This window comes from Molothrus ater, chromosome 3 (genome assembly GCF_012460135.2).
Source record: "Molothrus ater isolate BHLD 08-10-18 breed brown headed cowbird chromosome 3, BPBGC_Mater_1.1, whole genome shotgun sequence".
NCBI classification, from domain to species: domain Eukaryota; kingdom Metazoa; phylum Chordata; class Aves; order Passeriformes; family Icteridae; genus Molothrus; species Molothrus ater.
This window is the reverse complement of record NC_050480.2, coordinates 11,964,528-11,987,644: the sequence shown is the minus strand read 5'-3', so window position 1 is coordinate 11,987,644 and position 23,117 is coordinate 11,964,528. Positions and strand designations below refer to the sequence as shown.

Sequence of the window (23,117 nt, the reverse complement as noted above, 5' to 3'; positions counted from 1 at the left end):
GATGCTGAAAAGCCAACTTTGATCTGTCTCATCTTGTAACAGAAAGCAATAATAGTTCACATGCAGGGAAAAATTAAAGTAGTATTAGTGAATATTCAAGAAGTCAATTTGGGAAAGTTGCTGAAATGTCAAGACTGTTTCATCTCAGGATTCAGAGTGGTCTAACATTGCATTAACTTATAAATAACAGCTGTCATGTGTGACCAAGAAAGCTCCACAAAAATGCCTAAGAACAACTATTACATATAGTTAAATAGAAAGCATGATTAATGAAACAGGTGGATTATACAAGGCCCTTGTTACTTAAAACATTTCTGCACTTACACTTCATAAAAGGACTTCGCCAAAAAAAAATTAGAAGCAATAGGAGAAGAACCTGTAACTCCCCCTTACAATATTTTAAAATACACTCTCTAAATTACTGGAGATATACAGGGTTTTGGTGGAAAGCTGCCTTTAATTTTAAATGAGTCATATGCTAAAAATTGGTGCAATTCTATTTTAAAAAGCCCCTTTTAAACACAAATGATGGCATACATTTCCCTTAGCAGGAAAATGAAGGAGGAGACTGCTGCCAAGCAGTGTGTGGCTACTGCAGGGCAGAGAAGACATAAGAAGCTTTTCTTTCTGCAGTCCTTTCCCATGAAAATCCCAGTCCTCATGGTGCAGCAATGAAAGGTGACAGGGCTCCAGCATCTGCTATTCAAACCCTGCTCCCAAGGGCAACTTAATCCCAGCATATCAAAATTCCACATTGGCTATCAGGGCTTTCACCACACATGGAAGAAAAACCATCCCCAATGCCTTGGGTTAGTTCTGATCTTTGCAGTGATTCCAAAGTGTTCAGGGCTCAATTTTCACTGGTGTCAACTGAGCAGCATGAGATGAAGAGGAAAGCATCTTTGACAAATCATTACATATTGAAGTAAATCCACAGGTGGTACAAGGCACTGATTGCACAGAATGGTGATGAGGAGCAGGAGAGGATGTTCTTTTAATTAAAAGCAGAAAAAAGAACTGAAAAAAATATTTAGCTAGACTTCAGCCTAGATCTTCCCTCTCTTTTTATTCCACCAGCAAATCTCCAGAGGCCTTAAAGTAGATAATCTTTTTAGAATGTAGATAATCCAATTTACTGAATATCTTTCCTGCAGGACAGCTTTGTCAATATATTTGCCGTACAATGTATACATCCTTAGTAACCTCACTTTAAACAAGTGTCCTCTTTAATCTGTGTTATAACTGAGTCCCCCCTTGCCATGCATAAACAGCTTGGTGAGAATATTTTTATTTTTTTTACAGACTGCTGATGGCTGCTTTCCAAGGTATTAATTGTCTTTCTGAAAAGGCTTACTAGAGTCAGCACTTAAGAAAACAGAGCACCACAATCAGCAGAGAAAAAAAAAAATTCAGAAACTAATTCCTGGAAGATTCTGGCTGCTTATCTCCAGATATAGCAATTTGTCTGTTTTTTTTTTTTTTTTTTTTTTTGTGCCAAATTGTAGGAGCTATTCTGACAAATCTGGGAACACAGTTCACCTCATCAATTTACTGTGGGTATTTGCTAAATTGCAATCTCAAGGTAGGTAGAGATAAACACAACTTCACTCAGGAAGCATTGTCTTTGGGTCCCTTAGTCACACTGGTCACTTGATGGTGCCTGTGAGCCTGAGTGCAGCAGGACATTCCTCTGATTCAGGTATCCCAGGCTTCTTAAATCTGCAGCCCTCACTCCTGGGGAAAGGTCTGTAACTGTGAGGCCAAAGGAAGGAGTGGAGCATCACTTCTTTTTATTGAAGAGTCAACTCCAAGAAAAGGGCCAGGAGTTCTGTGGGGTTTGCTGGACATGCAGCAAATGCAGATTTGTCTCTAGGAAGCACCAGACGGGCACAAGTTGCTGAAAGACTTTGGAGTTGGGCTCTGCTCCTTCTGCAAGTAAAACCTACAATTTTGGGACCTACATTTTCCCTCCCCTCCAAGAATTCAGCTGTATGCCCTCAAAAATAACCTGAAAGGACTGTTACATTCAAATCTTTGTATTGTAAGCTGAGATTGCTTCATACAGGACATGGACACCCCTCAAAAATTAACCAAAGGACATAGATTGCAACTGAGAACTAATTTTGGAAAGAAAATGAGTTTGAAAAGCCATCAGTACATTATTAAGGAGACTATGCCACAGGTCTCCCTGATGAGAGCCAGATAAATAATCTTGTACCCATGAAAAGGTCAGTAAGTTACCATTTTGAAGCAGTCTGTCTCTCTGGCATATACCCAAGAAAACCAATTAGCAGTTCTCTTCACTGCTTCTAAAAGACTGGTGAGAAAATTAAGGTTGCCTGTTTCTAGAAGGTTTAGGCTGTTCAGCTCTGTGTTTTTTTCAGCATTTTCCTCTCCTTTGTCTTTTTGCCATACTGGTAATGATGATGCAGGAGACAAAGGGAGTGCCAAAGGGGCTGGGAGGAAATGTATTTGTCTCCAAGTTGACAGAGATAAAAGCATATTAATATTCAACAGCTGGTGGCCATAATGAGCCCATGAAACTGATGAGGGGACTGACAAGGCTAGCTAGAGCTTCTTGCCTGCCCATAAACATGACCCAGTGGCTTTGCAACTATTTTTGTAGAAACACAGAGAAAGCCTTGCAAACAATGTGTTGCAAAGGTCATTAAACTAATGGGCTGTACCTGGACTCAGTTTTGGACATTGAGACTGATTTTTTTTTTCTGTGTTTTCTGAACTAAAAGCACCAGTAAATATAATTTTTTTTTCTGAAAGTTTTTCTGCATTGTGTTTTAAGAGTTCTGCTACAGCTCCAGAACTGTGTAAGGAATCAGAGCATGTGTCTTGTACCCTGCCAGACTGTCCCCATAGCTGGGAGCTTCAGAAGAACCACAATGCTCCAAGGATGGGCAGGTACCCAAGTCCCTTGTGCTTTGAGATGCTGGTTGCAGCTTGGTCTCTCTGTACTTCCTTACACAGTCAGACAGAATCACCTAATCTGTTATGTGACAAGATATTGACAAAACCATGTGCTATTCCTTCCTAACTTACAGCAATTAATGCGAAAATTAGGCAGTGATGTACAGGTTTACAAGTTTCCAGGTTTTACAAGTTTCCGGGTTTTACAAGTTTCCTTTCATGGCCTTAAAATTTTTATCATTTCTGCAATAGCTGCTCCACACAGATGCTTTACCCTTTTATGAATTATTTTAAACTATAGTCCCCCATGTTTACAACCTTTTGCTTGTGTATTGCATAAAAAACCCTGAACAACCACCAAAAAACAGAACAGAAAATCCATCAATCTATTAACTCCTCGACACTTTACCTTATATTTTCAGTACTGCCTCTTCCTGGCATGTCACAGGCAGGTGAATATGAGGACTGGGTTACCTTTATCAGATGGTGTTTTACAGCCTTCCATCAAGGTTTCTGCGTTCTCATTAAATTAACCATCCTACCCTTTCAAACAGCAAAGCTCTCTGCCTATTCAGTTTCCAAAAGGGCAAGCACCAGTCAGTGAAGCCAGGGGATGGAAAAAATGGCATCTTTCCTCCAGAAATGCAAGGGAGAACACAAAGAGAGGTGATCTGAGCATGTTGATTTGATCATGATGTTACTCAGCATCACACCCAGCTCACTGGATGCAGAAAGTCCCCAGCAAGAACTTTGTGTCCTGCTCCCAGTCCCTGTGCTGGGAAATGCTGTAGCTCCACTGAAGCCAACAATATTGCACAGATTTATACCCCCAGCACATCTTCCTCAACCCTTGCTATTAGAACAAACCCCACATTCATCTCTTCAGAAGCTCCCAGCCGTGGAACCTGCCCCTTTTGTACTCTCTAGAATCATGCAAGGCTGGGGGGTTTTACCTCCTAAAATGAAGGCACAGAGGGGATGCAGCATGAATCCATTAGTGAAGTAAGAACCAAAGATGGATTTTATGAACATAAATCACAGAAAAGCTTTGGCACAAGGATGAACATGAATTAAGGGGCTGTGAATAAACTAGAGAAGTCTCCTAGTTACCAAATCATTAAGTTTCTAGAAATGCCTCTCCTGGAAAATGGAGGAAAGCAGGGAACAGTGAAGAGCATCAGGAATTTCAATAAGCACCTAATTAATGGGATATATGAAGTAGATCTGGGAAGAAATAGGATAAAGCAGCTGGAGAGTCTCTTCTAACCCTCCATGCTCACAGGAGAAAAAACCTTGAAAAAACTTCAAAATGCAGTTTCCTCTGCATTTAGCAAGTAAAACTTGCTAAAGTTTTACTTGCTAAATAGCAAGTAGAGTATAGGGGAAGAGTAGCTGAAGCGTATAGAGTAGCTGAAGAGTATAGGGGAAGGGTCAGGTAGACAAGAAATCCTCTGTATTTTCAACCTGTTGCTTCTATAGGTCATAGGATTGGAATCTTTGAATGTTTGAGTAAACATGCATGAGAACGTGGAATGACAAGTGTTTACAAGTGTTCAACATCCACTAGTGCCAAGAGAAAAACTTTCACTATTTCAGATATTTAAAGTGTGAATTTACCTTCACCTATGATTTCTGTGTCCCATATTTAAATGCTCACTGTGTGCTCTTTAGTATGTTCACATTTCTGCTTTGATTTCATGTGAGATAAATGTACTCTCATTCTTTCCACCCATCTGTACATCTGACAACTGGACTCCCCACAGCACCTTGTTCTGGGGATTTCACATGGGATAAACAAATGCTGTGGTTTTGTTCTTAGGTGGCCAGAGCTACTCAAGGACAGCAGTCACTGCTGAATGACTCAGGCTTGAAATGGGACATGACATCTCCCCATGACAATGCAAACTTAGAGCTTTATTTCCCCACTGTCAAGAGAAAATCTGTGTTTCAGTTATGCAAACACAAAATTTAAAGTTTACCAAGGTGCCTGATGAATTTGATAAAGTGGGAATTGGTCAAAATACTGGGAAGAGCAAAAATCCTACTCCAAATCTAGACACATATTCCAGTTCAATGAGGGTTTAAACTGTAATGGCTTCTGTAGTGCTAAATACACCTTATCTCCTAAAGTCCAAGTCTTAAATCTCAAATCTTAAAGTAAAAATTCAAAGCAATGCCCCTTGGCATTTTTGAGCCCAGAACCTGTCAGATACTAGTGATTTTCAGAGACTTTAAACACTCCTTGGCTTACTGGGAGCTATGCTTATCAAACCACTGACCTGATTTCACACTGTCTTTATAAAATCTCTAACCAAATCTCTAAATGTTTCCTTTTATGTACTGAAATGTACAAACCATGACCAGGCTTCTTGCATGAGTAAGAAAAACAAGGCTTCTTGCATGAGTAAGGTTTCTTGTGTCAGTCAGGAAAATCAGATGGGGTTTATGTGTTCAGGTTGGTGGACATACAAAAGTTAAGTTGGTATCCTGCTGGGTGAAGAAACTGGTATCCTGCTCACCAAAGGGCACCATTTGAGCTGTATAAGCTGCCACCATTAAAATCAACTAGTTTTAAATGGAGTTCACTGGACTTCATTGGGGTTCTAGAGCAGAGGAAAGATCATCTGTCACATTAAAACCATGTGCTAAAAGCAGTGAAAATATATTTGAGTAACCAGCTTCCTGTGATAGTGGAGCCCTGGAAAATGTTTAAATTAGTCTTTGAAAATATTAGGCTTTGTGTTTTCTCAGATCACTGCACCTGCGTAAGCAGCATGATAAAAGATATAATTGTTAGATGTGCTGATTGTTTAGTAATTAAATATAATTATTATATAACCATAAGAAGAATCATGAGAAGCTATGTTGGAAATTTAAAGGGGGCTATGTTTAGCTGAAATCTGTATACAATAGAACAATATAAGTTTGATAATTAACACGAAAGTTATATAATGATAGAGTATAAAACACGTTCACCTTGAAAGTATGGTCGGAATCAGATTTAGGTGGAAACTACCCCAATTCCCAGAGCTCTTAAATAAAAAGCACCGCATATAATTGCTGATGTGATTATGTGGTTTTGAACACTAACACCTGTAAGGATGCATTCAGTTACCACTGAATTTTGATGGCAACTCCACAGAAGCAGATGTGGCAACCACAGCAGTGCAAATCACATTCCTGATGAGGCTGGCTGAGGAAATAAAGCTGTACATACAGCTTTATTTTGTATACAATTATTTTGTATCTGTATACAGCTATATGTTTGTATTTTGGGGATCTAATCATCTCACATCAGGCACTTATGAAGACCATGGCTGTAACACCATCTTTGCCAAAGAAAAAATAATCTGAATATTTAACATCATGTGTGAGACATATAATGGAAGGCAGCACCATAGCAAAGATAGATGAGAGATTTTATTTTTGTCTCTAAGCTCCCAGGAGGAATTTCAACCTAAATTTGTTTTTATTGATGTAAGAAAGCTCCAGCTCCTCTTCTCATCACTCATTTTCAACCTCTTGCTTAGAAAGGCTTGAGGAACTTGTGTGTGAGACTCCTCTGTGGAAGTTTTATCTTCAGCTTTTCTGCGGAATGTGCAGGCATGAAAATGTGTCTTGATAATGTGCAACTGGCAGTGAGGAGAGGGGATCATCCTGTCTTATCACCCAAAGTGCTCAGCACCAGCTGGACAAACACACAGGTGTGTAATTGAAAGTGACTCTAGGAGTTGTAAAGAGCAAAAGATCTTACAAATATCTGAGGCTTGGAAGGTGTTGGAAGGCATCTTTATCGATGTACACGAGGTTGTTGGCTTTCTCAATTCTTCTGTAAAGAGGAAATGAAACATCAGAGAAAAATAAATCAATAAATTGATCTTAAAATTGTGTTTGTCCCATGATGCAGTGGAACAATACGCTGAGGTTTTCTTTTTGGCAGCAGAAGATCTGGATGATTTCAGGGAGCAGCCTACCATGGACAGGCAGACCCCACCACTTTTTGATCCTGGCAGTGATCAGAGGATAAATTTTTGCCTGAGCAGGTAAAGAAAGGGGCAGCTAGATAAGAAGATGGAAAAGACAAAGGGAGATTTCAAATGCTCCTATAATGTTACAAATTCTTCAGTGCTTACCTGAACTAAACTGCAAAACCTTTGATACTTGCCTATAATGAATCTTTATAATTGTCTCCTTTGCATTTAGATTGCTCATTACTTACATTTCATGTAGTTTGGGAAGGTTGGAAAACACATTTGCTTCTATGACCTCCAAGGCATCATTCTGTGAGATCTCTCTGAAAAATAATTTAGAAGTCAAGATATTTCAAGTCATGGTGAAGCAGAAAATGGAGAAGTGAAAAATTCACAAGGAACTGCTTCTCAGATTACTGCTGAGTTTTTAAAACAAGGTGGATATCAGATAAGAAAACAGAAATTCTGATGAGTACAAGGGGCAAGCAACAACAACAGTCAGGAACAGAGATCTGAGGCTGGAGTTTGTATCTGCAACATCAGCCCTGCATGTCCTGCTGTCACCATTCCCTGTGCATTAGAAGTCAGGGTCTATCCATCATGGGCAACTGGCCTTCTGACATCACTAATTACAGAGAGAAATTTAATGAAACCTTTTAACTCAGTGAAGAAAAGAGGAGGTGAAGGTGACTGAAAACAAAGACAACTAAAAAGTTTCCAAGAAATATTACACAACTTCAGCAACAGGACACTGCTGTCTTGACTCAATGGGAAGAACAGAGATTAAAATTAAGCCACCAGCAGATGTGCCCTTGTTAGCAGCAGTTGGAGACCACAGAAGTGAAGAAGTCTTCCACACCTTGGAGCAAACCTCATTTGACATGGTCTGTACAGTTAATGCTCCCTTACAGCCAGAGAACTGCAGAATACAAATGGCCAGTTTTACTGCTATCACCACAACAGAATGCATTTCCTGCTAGTCCAGAACATATCTTTCTTTGCTTCCTTAATCTGTGGGCTCATGCTCTGCTGTAATTTAGAGCTCAGGATTTCCCCTGGTGAATCAAGTGGGCATTACTGCAGTGTCCCCAGTCCCAGTCACATCACTTATCCTGGCACTGACCAGAAAGGTCGAGGTAAAGACAGCCATGCCAAAAGATTCCTCACTGCCATTTTTTTGGAAATGGTGCCAAAATGTTATTTTCTCAGGCTGAGGTCAGCTTTAGGAAGTAAAATTTGTAATACAGTTGTAATTCAGTGATATTGTCATGGTCTATTGCATTTTAATCATAAGGTAACTGCACACATCTTTGCAATGAAACCTTGGATAAATAGATTGGAAACGGGATGACACTTGTTCCTGGGTATCTGGTTCTTCTGAAATTATGATGGTTGCAAATAGATTCAAATAGGCCTGAGGTAAAACAAGAGATTGCAATGTCAGGTGCACAGCCAAAAAATAATCAGAAAAATTAATCAGAGGAATATAAATCTATTCCACTCTCTTCTAAGTAACAGCTGAACCATACCTGACAGATTACCTGCCCATTTAAGACAAACAGAATTCTTGCAAAAGAAGACGTGTTTTTCACCTGACCTTTTCAGTTTTAAAAAATGCCTTGGTGGTTTAATATTTTTTAGTTTAATAAGAAGTTCTCCCTTCTGTTTCCTCAAGTTGTTGTTTTTTTTTTTTTTTTTAATGAAGAAATCCAACCCTGCTCTGCTCCAGGAGCTCTGAACTGGCTGGAGAATAAGAAAATAAAAGTACATGAGGATTGACAATAGGTGCTTGGCAGGGTGCATGGAGGACTGGGTTTGTTTAGCAGTGCTGAGCCACCAGCTCATATGGGAGTGTGTTCCTCTTTATTACTTCATTTTCAGCAGCAACAAAATCCCTGGAAACAAGGATTCCTTCATGCCATGTGAGATACACAGCCATTGCAAGGGATACTTCAAAGAGTCTTTATCATCTTCCTGTTTGCTTTAAAAATAATTACAAGATATAAGTAGAAATATCCAGAAGAATAGAATAGAATAGAATAGAATAGAATAGAATAGAATAGAATAGAATAGAATAGAATAGAATAGAATAGAATAGAATAGAAGCAAACACTCCCTATGAGGTATTTATATGACAATATAAAATTCTCTTGCCTAACTACAGTCTCAATGATTTAACAAGGTGGGAGGTGTCTCACACTTTTAAGGTTTGGTTTGGTTTTCATCATGCTCTTTTTGGGTGGTCAGGTGTATATTTGCCATTCCACACAATCTAAAAATCACTTTTCTAGAAAAAAGAAAATCTTCAGAAAAAACATCACATTTAATACCAAAGAATACATTTAGCCAGGAGATACTTCATGCCACTAAGAAGTTCAGGGAAAAAAAGTTGCAGATGTGTTGGCCTTACACAGGGAAAAAAGGATTATTAAGATACCATAATACAGTTGTGACCTCACCCAGCAGATAGTGCTGCTGAGGGTAATAATTTTTTATGATCCAATCTGCTATCTAACTTTGGAACAACTTGGATGACACAGCTTTTTTAATAGATTGCTTAAAAACGAATGGTTCTGCATCAGAAGAGTGTTTTGGCTTCCTGTGAGTGTGGTAGGTTATTGGCTTTGTTTTGATTCAAGAAATGGAAGATACAGATCTGATTATGCTGGGGCACCAGCAGGCCATGGCACTCTGGAAGGCTTGGAGAATTCATGGTGGAGAAAGGAATGAAGAGAAGAAGGAAGATAGGAATCTCTAAAGTGTTTTTGCAAGATGAGGTTTTCAAAATAGTAGGTTTTTTAGAGATTGTGTTTTAAACAGAATTAAATAACACCTGTGTGAGGGGGCTGTCAGAGATGTGGGAAATGACTTGGCCTTCATTTTAACATTCCCATTCACAGGTACACAGGCAACAGGCTTAGTTTTTTTAAACAGGTATTGAAAACATGGACATATATAAATATGTCCATTTACAATGACATTTTTTTTTCTTCCAGCTGAAGCAAACCTCTTTTTCAGCTAATGAGGTTATGAGCATCTCAGGACCAGTAAAAGGAACAGAAGGGAAAACTGACAGTGGCAGAAGGCAGTAACCCTCCTGGTGCTGGGCTGCATCCTCTGTGTTCAGGGGATTGCAGTGGTGAGGGAAAAGACCCTCTGTCCCTTGCAATGAGCTGTACCCTCTGCTATAGTCTCTCCAGAAAATCCTGGTGGTGATGACCTTGCTCTTCATTGTTCTTTGAAGATGAATCCCAGTTTTGGGCTGCACAGAAATCTGATAGGGCTGTCGTTCAGATAAGAAGGATAAATAAAGTAAAACCATTCTGTTGAGGAGATCAGGCACACACTGTGGACAATAGGCAGCACTAATCTGGGGTTTTGTTGCATAATTTGTGTGATCTATTTATTCATACCTAGCAAAAAGTGCACACCTGCCCCTGGAAATCTCAAACAACACTGTCTAGGATACAGGCATCCATGACATTAAAAGTGCAAACCACTGCTGCTCACATCAAACAACCACCTCAGCAGACTCAGATCCTCTGCAGAGGAGAGCAAATAACACCTGAGGCAGCAGCTACAAAGAGAAAAAAAGGGATTGCTGGCAAGTGTTTGTGCAAGTGTTTTGTCTTGCAGTATAAATACACACAAACAGAAGATTGCTCATAATGCAAATCTGATTATATGTCATCAAGAGAGAAGATAGGGCTGTTATTACGTTGTTTGTTTGGAATGAATGACACTATTAGTGCTACTGGTAGCTCTGGCAGGAAATCCAGCCAGCAATCCCAGCATCACTTCTGAAACAGACAAGCCTTGGAATAGATGGTGTGCAAAAAAATCAGGGGCAATTTCTTAAAAAACACCCCCAAATATCCAAACCACCCACTGGTTGCAAAGCGCTTAGGCATCTGCCTGAGCTTAGTTTTCACTGCATGCAGAGTTGAAATCACCAGTGATCCTTGAAAGCATAAATTGTTCACTCAAATACAGTCTAAAAGATGAAAAAACATTCAATAGATGCATTTTCCAAAGGCACAAAGGACAACAGTTTTTATTTTTCTGCAAAGAGAATGTAAGACTCTTTGATTCTTTGAATGTAACACTCTTAAGATGTGACATCACATGATTAAGGGACCTCCTCTAATTTGCCACTAAAGCAGCAAACTGGAATCACTATTACCCATTCCCCAGCAACTGAGTGCAGTGTATAATTTCCACATGTGACAGTCAGAGCTGTGTTAGAGGAGAGAGAGATGGAAAATCATTTAATCTGCCTGCAAAGCGGCCCTTAGGCAAGGCCGGGGGTACAACTTTGTGACATCTGTGGCAGAGCCCAGTGTGATCCAGAGGAAGGATTCCTCTTCAAACCAGCTGCACCCAGAGTGCAACCTGTAAAAATCAAGATACATCAAAATGGCCTTTTAAACAATTCTGTTAGCAAAGGATTTAGGGTTCATGGCAGTTTCTCTGTAGTCCACTGAAGGAAAAGTCTCTTAGGCTAACCAAAGTCTTACAGAAAAAACAAGACTGTATTAAACTCACAAACTTGGGGCCAAGTGGCCTAATGTTTCAAAATAACAAAAGAATAATAGACTGGAAGTTTGTGTCTTTTATCATAGGAATTCCTTTTAGGATCAGAGTGGAGCATGCAGGGATAGGGTATAAGGTAATTTCTTCTCCTGCTTGGAAATATGACTGTTTTAAAAAATTGTGTGCTTATATATGCATGCCTGTGTACAGATAACAGAGATCAGTGAGTGCTAAGTCGTGTCAAAAGAAGAGCAGATCACACAAGAGGCAGAAGGGCAGCTTGGACCAGCATTAGCCCCTCACACAATGCTCAGGCATGTGTGATTTTGAGCATGCAGACCTTGTAGCTCCTGTAGCAGGAATGACAGAGAGAAACTGCTGCCCACCTGCTGAGTTGGGTTGTCTGATGGCCACAGTAAATGTGGGATTTATGGATTTCTGCATTTCTTCTCCTTGTGGTGGAATAGCAGGGGGGACTGCCCTGTCTGTCGAGGCTTCTCTGGTCCTTGCTTGGTGTGTGCACCTTGCACACAGATGTGGCACATGGTGTGAAGAAGGGATTTCACCCCTCTGCAGGCACACAGGACCTGGTGGTGACTCCATCCCTGTAAACTCCTACAGCCTTCCTTAAATTCCCTTCCAGAGCAGGTATGTACGCAGGCTATACACTTGATCTGTTCACCTTGTATTTCCTGTGATACATTATAATTGGGTATTTATTGGCTATTCTCCTTCACCTTTGATGCAGTTTTTCTGTGGCATAGCTGTCCTGTGGATTCCCAGGAATGCTTTTCTTTCACTCTGAAATCAGCAGTGATACTGGAGGTTCAAGGTACTGATTCCCAGAACAGGTGGCCTCACTGTGCTCTCTGTACTGCTACAAATCAACAGCATTGTGTTCATTTAAGGGAAAGGAGAAGGGAAAAAAGGCCAGCAATGCTTATTTCCTCCCCTTTCTATAAATATAAATGCTCTTTAGAGCAATTTTCCAGGTCAGTTTTACTCAGTGCTTTGACTGATGCCACAATTCATGTCAGTTTCACAAGTAAATGTGGTGCTGCCCAGGCAATCCTGCCCAGCATTCACTGGGTGAGCCCCCACGGGACCTGCCTGAGACGTGTCTGAACTGAAAAATTAAACACCTGGCTACCTCTGTCTCCTCTGTCTCTCTGTCATGGATGGAGTGACTCTTATTTCTTCAGACTGATCAGAAACAAGCCAGTCTAAAATCTACTTTTGAAAACTTGCCTCTGAAGTGACAGCAAAATGATACTACATTGATTTAAACAGGTTACAAAAGAAAAGCCATTTTTCTTAAAAATATTAGAGACTTTTGACCTTTAAAAAATAGATAGTTGACACTTTCTCCTGTCACTTTTCCTTGTGAACATGAAAAACTTGTCTCTCTGCCATGATTTATTGAACACCAGGGAGTTACAGGGTAATATCTCTTAGCAGATATTGATGTTTCAGAAATGAAATCAAGGACTGACTCTTCTCAGCATCTCTTTACTTTGCTGAAGATACACACATGTGTTGTATTTGCCTTCCTAAATAAGTGGAAAACCCATTTAACCAACTGCACACTAATGGCAACTCCACATTTGGAGCCAGATAGTGCATCAGTCTTTGAGGGAGATTATCAGGAGCTGCCAATGCTGTGCCTTCCTGTCTTCTCCAAAGGGCAGGAAACCATGTTCTCAAAGAAATCCCTGCAAGCTTGGGAAAAAAAAATAAAAATGCAAATTTCTGCACGGCAGACAGAAGCAAATGGGATTTTATTTCTATCTGTGCTTTAGCACCATGCCAGCAATCCAGATGAAAGTCTGTGGAGAGTTTGGTTGCATCAAATTAATTGTCCATGTAAAGGTTTTAAATTGGTCTCTCTAATCTGAAAAAGCACACGATTAGTCTGCAGAATTGGGACTGATAACAACCAGATCCAACAGACGAAGCTACATCATTACAAGAATTGATTTTATAATCAGTACAGTTTGGGGGGACAGATATCTCCTCATACTCCAGCACTAAGGGAGTGTATTACACTCCTTTCAGTTTATTGCCAGCAATGCTGAAAATGCATGAAACTTTGTAGGGTCAAACAAGAAAAAGGGTCTTTGGAGGAAATGACAACTTTGCACAGAAATCTGGCTCCACACAGGCAGCCCAGAGAGATGGGGCTCAGAACTCGGTGCTCTCCAGCCCCTGGGACAGACATATCTGCTGCCCCCCACTTCAGGAATTACTAAATTTTGTCTTTGGCTATGAAGGCTTGCAGGGAAGACAGAAAAATGTGTGTAAAACAGAAACACCCACTCAGTCAATGGCACTTTTTCCCCTCAGGCGTGATGGGCTCCAGAGGATGTCGAGACCACACTGGCAGACAAAGATGGGTGTTCAGCACAGGAAGGGACCTTCTCTTTCAGAGATGCTGATATTCCTAAGTTGTAACTCCTGCCATGGAAATGGGAACGCAGCATTTATTGCCACTTATCTTTTATTACTCCTCTCTTGGCTGTAGTAGCCAGCTAATGATGAATAGTTTATTAAGATGACCTGGGGAGATGAAGAAATTGCATTGGAGAAAATCATTCAGGAGAGCAGCTGAACGAGGAAGTGCAGCAAATAATTTCTGGGAAAAAATCAATAGGCAGACTATCTTGGGCTGGGAGAACATGTGGCTTCCAGAACCCAAAGTCTAGTGGCAGCCTTTCCAAACAGATCCTCCTGGAGCAGATGCTCCCAGATACTTCAGTAGACAGTTTTGAAATGCTTTAAGGAAGACACATTCATGAGAGGCCTCTGGAGGACAGTTCATTACTAATTCAAATACATTACAGAAACAGGAATATCCAGAATAACAAGTGCCTCAGATAGGCACAATTAAACATTTTAGCTAAGATAGGAAATTCTAAAAAAAAATTGTTCTTGCTCCTCAATTTTTGCTTTAAAAATCCTCCCAGAACACTGAGTATTATTCACCAGAGCAAATCATACAGTACATACACACACACAGTACATTTCATTTCAGTTAAAATAAATCTCCATGACTTGACCCATCATAAGAAAAATATTAGCATTGTCTAATCTTAATGCCAATTATAAATATAGACATCATTGAACAGCTGCCAGCACCATGCCCCACATCTTTCAAATGTTCTCCTGAAAGGATTTAGGTTTCTGTTATTCAATGTTAAGAGTTCTCCCTGTGAAATATTCTTTTCCAGCACAGAGATTTCCTTGTCTCCTCATTGTAGTTGCATTCATTCTTCCCTTCCACAAAAGCAACTTACTGTCCTTATGTTTTGTGTCTAACTGAACCCTACAAACTCTTATCCTTGAGCTTTGGCACCAGGCTCAGCTAAGATGGTACTGCATAAATGTTTGTATGATTACATACAGCCTAACCAAGGAAAAGGATATTCTTTTATGCTTCCAAAGTTAAATCCAAACCTCTGCCTTGCAACAGGCTGCCAGAGAAAAAACACACACCACTTAGAAGCTACTAAATCAAAAGCTTTTCAAAACAAATGTGCAACAAGACTCATTTATTTAATTATGAATATCATCATGAGCAGAAAAAATTACTGCTAACCCCAAATCTGCAGGTTCTGTATTGGAGGATGCAGAGATGACATGGAAACATGGGAATTGCACACAGTCCCTACCCCTTTTGCCAAGTGGCAGCAAAGAGGAGCCTGAATCAAGATACCCAGAGTCTTAATTTACAAATAACTAAACAGCTGTCCACTATGAAACCTTGGAAAAGCCTATGCTTCCACCTGAGTTACAAACCTTATCAGCAAACTCTGCAAGGCTGCACACAGATAAGAAACTCTTAACAGGGGGAAAGGGAAGATGTCATAAAGCTTGGGCCAAAATTCACTATAATAATAATAATAATATGTTTCTGTGTTTGTGTGTGTATACACACAATACTCCAATAAAAGCAATAAAAATAATAAATCCATGGGCACAGGATGGTTCTTACTCACTGAAAGCAGGCAGCAACTGCCTTTCTGCACACCTCACCCCATTTCCAAGGAGGCTGTTCTGTACCCTGCTCTGGAGAAGCACTAAACATACAAAGGCTTTCTGCTCTTGTGGGGCTTTCACAAGAAATCCTCAGGCTGGATCCAGCCCTTTGATGGGAGCCCTCAGGAAGAACCATTCCATAGGAATGAGGCAAGACCCAGAGGCAATTTTCAGCCACTTGGGAACAACCTGTTCCTCCTGTGTCAGAGTACTTTGATCTGCCTGGGAACCATTCTCCTCCCCTCTGTCCTGGGACATAGAAGGAAGTGTGACCTGCAGATGATGCAAAAAAGCCTTATTGGAATTAGCTCTTCCTTCCTCATCAAGGAAAAAGAGGAATCTTCCTCCCTAGCCACAGCACTAAAGAAGGAGACGGAAAAACAAATGTGGTTTGAATTAAAAAAAAACAAAAAAAACAACACGTTTTCCTTAGAAGTTGCTGTGTCTATTCTTTTGCTGAACAGTATTGCATATACTTATGATATTTTTTCTGTCTGAATTCCTGTACTGATGTAAATAAAATGGAACTTACAGTGTTTTCACAGCACTCAAGCCTGGCAAAACCTTTTTGTATTTCCACTAAAACCCTCTGAGAAAACACTGCTGATAAGGGGGAAAAACAATTCCCAAAGAGATCCCAAACCACAAAAATCACCATTTGGAAAAGTCATGATGATGAAACACACTTAAAAAATAAATAAATTAAATTAAATCCATCATTTCTGATAAATATCACTGCTTTAGTTGAGACTGAAGAAGATTTCAGACTCAGCAGCAGAAGGAATGAAAATGCATTGATTTTAATAGTGGATATGTATTTACATTAGCATTCTACATTTTAGAGGAGTGCATATTTTCCTGCAATTATGAATAAGTGTTTTCTCTAGAAAGCACACAGCTCAATACACAGAACACAGAAGTACACAAACTTAAAGGCAATCCTGTGACAGCAAATTAGCTCAGATTTAAAGGAATGTTAAATACTGAATTAAAACTAAAAGAAAAATGATGCACTGTTTCTTTTTCCACCAGATGGGAAAAAACCATGCATTTTTGAATTATTTTAGTGGCAAAATGAAGAAACTGATATAACATAATATTATGGAACATGATCAGAATTCTCTCTAAAAGATACTTATCTTGAAATTACTGAAATGTGGACCAGATGCCTGGACAGAAGAGCATTTTTCTTACATGCAGAAAGATCCAGCAAACAGAAAGCAGCCAGCAGCACCAGCACACACCACGTTCCTCTACACAAAATTAATAGGGTGGCATTGTACTCTTTCCACTGGTTCCAAGATGGGTCTGCAGAATGGCTCTGGCAAAGAGATTCCCCAAGTGAATCCCCTGTGCTCCACCTGAACACCTTTGGTGAGGACAGATTATGCAGCAGCTCAAGTACGTGGGGTTTTAATTTTTCTCTTTGCCCTGAAATCATGCAATTGGTACTTCAAAATGGCAGGGTCAGGACAGTGGCACCTATTTAACTTCAGGACCACACAAAGCCCCACATCAGATGTTTTGGATTCAGTTGGTCCTAATGAATTCAAACATATTTGTGTATTTTGATTTTATTTTGTATTTGTTTTCTTGTGTGTGTGTGTGTGTGTTTGTTTGTTGTTGTTGTCTTTTTTCAACTGGCAGGCAGTTCCAATAAATTTTATAACTTATTTTCAGTTAAATGAATGAACCTCTGTGAGCATGCAAGTCCCAAGAAGCCACACAGAGAATATTTATCGATTAGACCTGTTAAAAGAGATTAATGCTACAAAACAACTCCACTTCTGCTCACTTTTTTCTCTGTGTGCTGCTAAAGTCAATTTGAGGACATTCATCCACTGAAGACTGAGAGGGGCAGAGAAACTCCCCTGGAGTTCAGGGTATGACCTGAGCTCAGGACACGACCCTCTCCCATCTAGACCTGCAACTCTCCTAAATCCATTTTGCCTCATCATTCAAAGAGCCCAGAAGGGTGGCACCAGGAAGCAAGCTTTCATATCCTCCTCCTTAAAAATGTACAGATGGAGACCTGTTAGGAGAGCTCAGATGTGTCAGGGACATGATTACTTAGGAAGGTGCCAAAGGAAAAGAAGGAAGGCCCCCTCTAAACAGGGAGAAACACACTTGGTTTTCTTTTAGGTCACATTTAGTTAAAAGTGAGGTAAAAAGACTTTATTGATGTGGATGGCAAAAATCTTCCATTTATCCACAGATGAGGCACAGCATGGCCAAAGCAATCAAGCCTTCCCACAGTGCCCCACAAAGGAGCCTGGACACCCACTGAGACCCCATTTCAAAGTCTGGCCAAGAGAGGCTGCTGCTGCTGACAGCCAGCTGTGGCAGCCTGAGCTTGCAATGAATCACCATCTCCTGAGGGCACAGGCTGAGCTCACCCTCTCCTGGTATGCCAGCCATCAGCCTACCCAAGTGAAAATAAAACATTCATCACACACATGCAGACTGGATATGAACAAATGACCCAGAAATCTGGGGGGTTCCAAGTCCTATTACCCTCTGCCTGAGCCATTCTCCTGTCACACCAAACTTGTTGTGACATATTTTGTGTGGGCTGCCTGGTGGGGGTGGAGAACAACCCAAAGCCTACTTTGTCATTTAGTCCTGAAATTATGTATAACTCATTCAACATACAAATAAAAGGAAAAAAAAAAACCAACAAAAAAAAAAAAAAAAAAAACTACCACGAAAGAAGAAAATGTGGTAGCAAGGGAAAAACTTCCTTGTAGCGTATTAGGTCTTCATTTGAATTCTAGCATACATCTGAATGAATTATAATTTTTAATTTGTTTAACTATGCTGATAGTCACCATGCACTGGTTGTTTTAGCAGTATTTTCTCTTTATATGTGTGACTCAAGAATTGCCATAGCAACTTGCTTGCTAATTAGCCTTCAGTTACTAACAATCAATATGATTAGACAAGGTCAGCGCTGGAGTAAGAGCTGGAGTAAACTCCACAGATTTAAAAAACGGCTACTGAGAGTGAATAACAGCAACAAGAGGAAGAGAGGGTTCCTGGATGGTGTTCCTCAAAGAATGGTGGTCCTCCCCAAAGAACAATTATTGCTCTGCCATTACTCAGTCTCCTGTGAACCAAAGGAGTCGTGGCAAATGAGAGCTTTGCCCCTTGAGTGCAGAGAGCTTTCAGCCTGCCAACAGATCCACAAAATATGGGGAATAGAAGCATCCCTATGTGTGCAGATGAAAAGATACCTTACTGTCACATTGCTGGGACAGATGCTGACAGCACACCACCAAAATCAAGAACAGTAATGTCCTAGATTTTTATCAATATGAAATCAATCTCCCTGTGTGGGAAAGGTGCCTGAAACCTGGAGACTGTCTAGTTCACAGGAAGGTGCTGCCTGGGAATTAAACCTGTACAGTGCTTGGCTGAGGTCCCATTAGGAGGCCCTCTGTCTGGAGACCTGAGTGATTGCCCCTGCTGACACAATTCCCCCCTCATTTTTACAGCCTGTTTCAGTCGTTAACATGTTATCTGTTACCCTGAAAGCACAGTGCCTGGCAGCACAGTGGGATGGAAATATAATGTGCTGCTCAGAGCTACTCTGGGTCCTGGGAATACAAAACAGGATCCTTGATATTGACAGATGAAGGCTTGTGAAAAACCACTTTACTTGTTAGTGTGTTTAGGTCTGCTACCAAGAAACACAGGCAAAACCAAGCTTATTTTTAAATAAACAGTTTGTGTTGTCAATTATGCCTGGGCACATGGCTGTCACAGATGAACTGAAATCCATTTTCTTTCCTCTGTAGAAATTAATTGCCTCCTGGCTCTGTCCTCTGTTGCTCCCTGGAGTTTACTCCTCTGCTTCAAATGTGCCTTCAGCCTCAGCTCGTGGCAGTGGGTCCCCCAACAGAGGGTCAGGATCAGGGAATGGAGGAGCCAGGATGGTGAAAATGTAATGACAAAACAGTCTGGACAGTGCCGTGCGAGGACACTTCAAGTCACGAGTTTTGAGGCAATGTGTCTTGACCTTCCTCTGCACAGGATGTCTCAAAGAAGGATGAGAGGGCTTTAAGCTCAAAAAAGGCAGCTTTTATTAGAATATCAACTAGGATAATTAACTTCAAAGCAGAAAAACTTTACAGGATATTGGAAGAGAACTGGGAAGATTTTATATCCTCCCTAGCCTGACATCCAATGCCTTTGGAGGTTTGGAGTTCACAGAATCATAGAATAGTACAGGTTGGAAGGAACTTTTCAAGGTCATCCAGTCCACCTTCCCAGAGGGACATCCACTAGACCAGGTTGCTCAGAGACCAGAACAACCTGACCTTAAATGTTGCCAGGGATGGCTCATCCACCACCTCCCTGGGCAGCACATTCCAGTGGCTCAGCACGCAAACAGAAAAAAGCTTCTGCCTTATATGCAATCTAAATCCACCCTCTTTTAGTTTAAAACCACTACTCCTTGTCCTGTTGGGACAGGCCCTGCTGAAATGTTTGCTCCCCTCTTTTGTGCAGTCCATCTCTAAACACTGAAGGGCCAAGATCCTCAATGGCTTGGGGCAGCAAGCTCTGCTCAGACCTCCTGTAAATCCTGTCCACCACCCCTGGGGCTGCTCCCTGCTCTCCAGGGCAGACCTTGAGTGACACATTTCCATCTCTGGCCTCTAACTCTCCTACCATTTGCAGCCCCTTTATCCCACAAAGGAAATACCCCACAGCCCTTCCTCCAGGGAGCCCTGCTGCTGCCAGCTCTCCTAGAGAGCCTCATCTCATTGGAAACAGAAATAATAAATAAGCACGTTTTTTTCACTGCGTCGTGCTCACCCCTTCTCACAGCACAGATGGGAAAAGCATAAATCTTAAAAATCCAGCACAAGAAGCCTTAAAAATGTGGGGAATAAAGATGAAAACCAGATCACTGTAAAAACCTCATTCCAAATAAAAGATAAGATTGACAAAGGGATTAGACATGTCTAATGAGCACCTTCACTTCATAATTACACTAGGAAGGATAAACACTTCCAGATAAAGATGTAAATCTTTGTGCTCTTGAGCAGAAAAGCAAGACAGAAACAAACAATGCTTCCAAATTACAAAAACTGTTTTAATTCTGCCCCCACATGAAATTCTGCATTATTCCTGCTTTTAGTGAAGAAACTGCCAAGCGCAAGACAAAGTGGAGAGACCATTCCTGGCTGACAAACTCCCTATTTATTACATGAATTTGTTCTGCTCAGAGGAGGAAGCACCCTATGAGGTGGACAAAATATATTCTCCATGTGCATGAACTATCTCACAGTTTTTCCAGAAATGTTCTCTTGAATGTCCTCCTTCAGAAAGTGACATCAGCAGCTCTCACAAACAAGGTTCTGTCCCTGTCCCCAGCTCCCAGCCTTCTGCTGACTACTCTGGAAAACTTACAGACAACAAGAGCTCTCCAGCTTTCTGCATTTCTCTCACAACCATTTGTAATTTCCATCTGTGGTGTTGGCTCCCCAAGCATTCAAAATATTTTCTGGCTTAGTATCTGTCTACCATTCTAAATCCTAGCAATTTAAATGTTTCCCAGACTAGTCTCTATGTATGTACCAGCACACATTCATGTATTTAAGTATATATATTCTGCCATGTGGTGAGTAGTTTAGTCACAAAAGGTACCCCACTCTTATTTATTTTTAAAGAATCACATACATATATGGGAGTCTTCATCCAAACCAGGCTCCTGCTCTACATATCAAAACAAATATTCACAGTATTTTGTGTGCAAATTGTTCTTGGCTTGGTCACAAAACAAACAATGGGCAAAATGAATCTCTGGTTTTACACCTGGGATGAATTAGGACCAGCAGAGCCTTTGATAGAAAAATCAAAATGCAGCTCACTAATAATGATAAAATGCCCAGTTGCCTCTCCACTGAGCAAAGGAGCCATCGAACTAATGATTAAATCCACATCAATCATTTGGCATAATAAAAATAAAGGCTGTGCAATATAATGTTGTCAGAGAATCAACATCTCCTGCCTAGAAAATAAATGTCTTGACTTCATCTCAACATTTGTTTTCCATAAATGCTGAGGTTTATATCAGCATTTGTATAGCAATGGGAAACACTCCTTCATTGCAACATGTCAATTCCACTAGCATTATTCCTAAAATAAACGAGAAAGCTGGATTAAATTAATATAGGAAGATCTTTCTGAAATCCTCCTGAAATGGAATTGCCATTTCCAATCTGGTGCCAGACTGCTTCTTTCTACAAACAATATTTAGTAGTGGCAACAATAACAATTGAGGCAAATCCCATTTAGAGCAAATTTGGCACAATTTCAAGGAGGTCACACCTTTAGCATTCACTCACTGGTACAGTTACAGTACACTCAACAAGATTAACAGAAAAAAATCCTATAAAAACCTTTTTTAATAGCTAGAAAATACCTATTTTTTCTTTTTTTTTTTTCCTGAAAAACCTTAATTTTGTATTTACAGTTCTGTTTACAAGTCAGTACATTTTAATTCTGAATTCTATCAAGAACTTTGGGAGTTAATATGAAACAAACACACAAAGGAGAACATTTTTTGAAAATCATTTAGGGATATTAGAATGAATATATTGATTTTATAATGAAAAAGATAATTATTTAATTCAGGACAATATTCTAACACATCATATGAGAAAAAACATATATTTTGCCATGTATGAGTGATGAATTATATTTCAAAATGTAAAATGTAAATAGAACTGGCAATTTTGAGTTCTTGGTTCTGTGGTATATGCAAATAAATTTAATAAATGTACCACTCTGCCACCTTAAGAATTATTTTAACTTAATTAGTAAATATGTATTTTTATATTTACAAAGTCACTTAGATGGTCATTTATTCTAACTTGAAATCACACGAATCTCATGATAAAATACAAATTGAAACTTCCATTCTTTCCAAATAGAGGGAATCTTCTGGAGGAAAGAGATGAAAACTGAAGAAGTGACAGATTTTGGGGAAAAATTTTTGATTTTGCCAGCATCCATCCTTCCCTCTTGGAACAAAAAACCCACCCAAAAGCACCTGAGATGGATGCCCAAAAGCTGGCCAGAAAGCAGACATAGCAGCCTCCTCAGCATGCTCTGCCCATGCCCCCGGGAGAAAGGAAGAAAGATGATGGGATTAATTCTGCACCACAGGATGGCCATCAGTCCTGAGGCTCCTTGCTAGGTCTGCCAGTCACAATAATCAGCTTCATGCCTCAAATGCAAGGACCTGGACTGGGGCTGCCTTGCAAACCTTTGTGGTCCAGGGGAAGGAGTTGTCTCCATGTGATGCTGAACCTACAGCTTGTCTGGCACAGCTGAAATGGTGGCAGGGGAAGCCCAGCAAACTGTCCAAGAGCAGGGCAAGCCAACTGAGAAATAATCTTACTAATTGAGAAAATTATATTGATAATTCACAACATTTTCAATTGCAGAGGTGGTGTTTGTTTGGTTGGTTTTTTGGGTTGGATTTTTTTTTCTTCCACTGGAGTGAGACTTTCTTTAAGAACTGTGCCTTTCACCCTCAAATCTCATTTTGGATGAATGAGGCTACTTGAGATCCTACATTTATATATGCAAAAAGGCTATCTTAATTTAGCACACATTTAGTTTTATCTATTTTATTAGGATGGA

The 23,117-nt window shown here is 40.2% G+C and overlaps 1 protein-coding gene across 1 annotated transcript in view; it reads right to left on the bottom strand.

The window, feature by feature from the left end:
* The window catches only part of FSHR (follicle stimulating hormone receptor), an 80,322-nt gene that overhangs the window by 19,323 nt on the left and 37,882 nt on the right, over nucleotides 1-23,117 (bottom strand). Inside the window, exons 3-4 of the mRNA XM_036380588.2 lie at nucleotides 7,142-7,216; nucleotides 6,677-6,751 (exon numbers count right to left, since the gene is read on the bottom strand). Coding sequence (XP_036236481.1) covers nucleotides 6,677-6,751; nucleotides 7,142-7,216 — 150 coding nt within the window. The remainder of the gene's footprint in view (nucleotides 1-6,676; nucleotides 6,752-7,141; nucleotides 7,217-23,117) is intronic.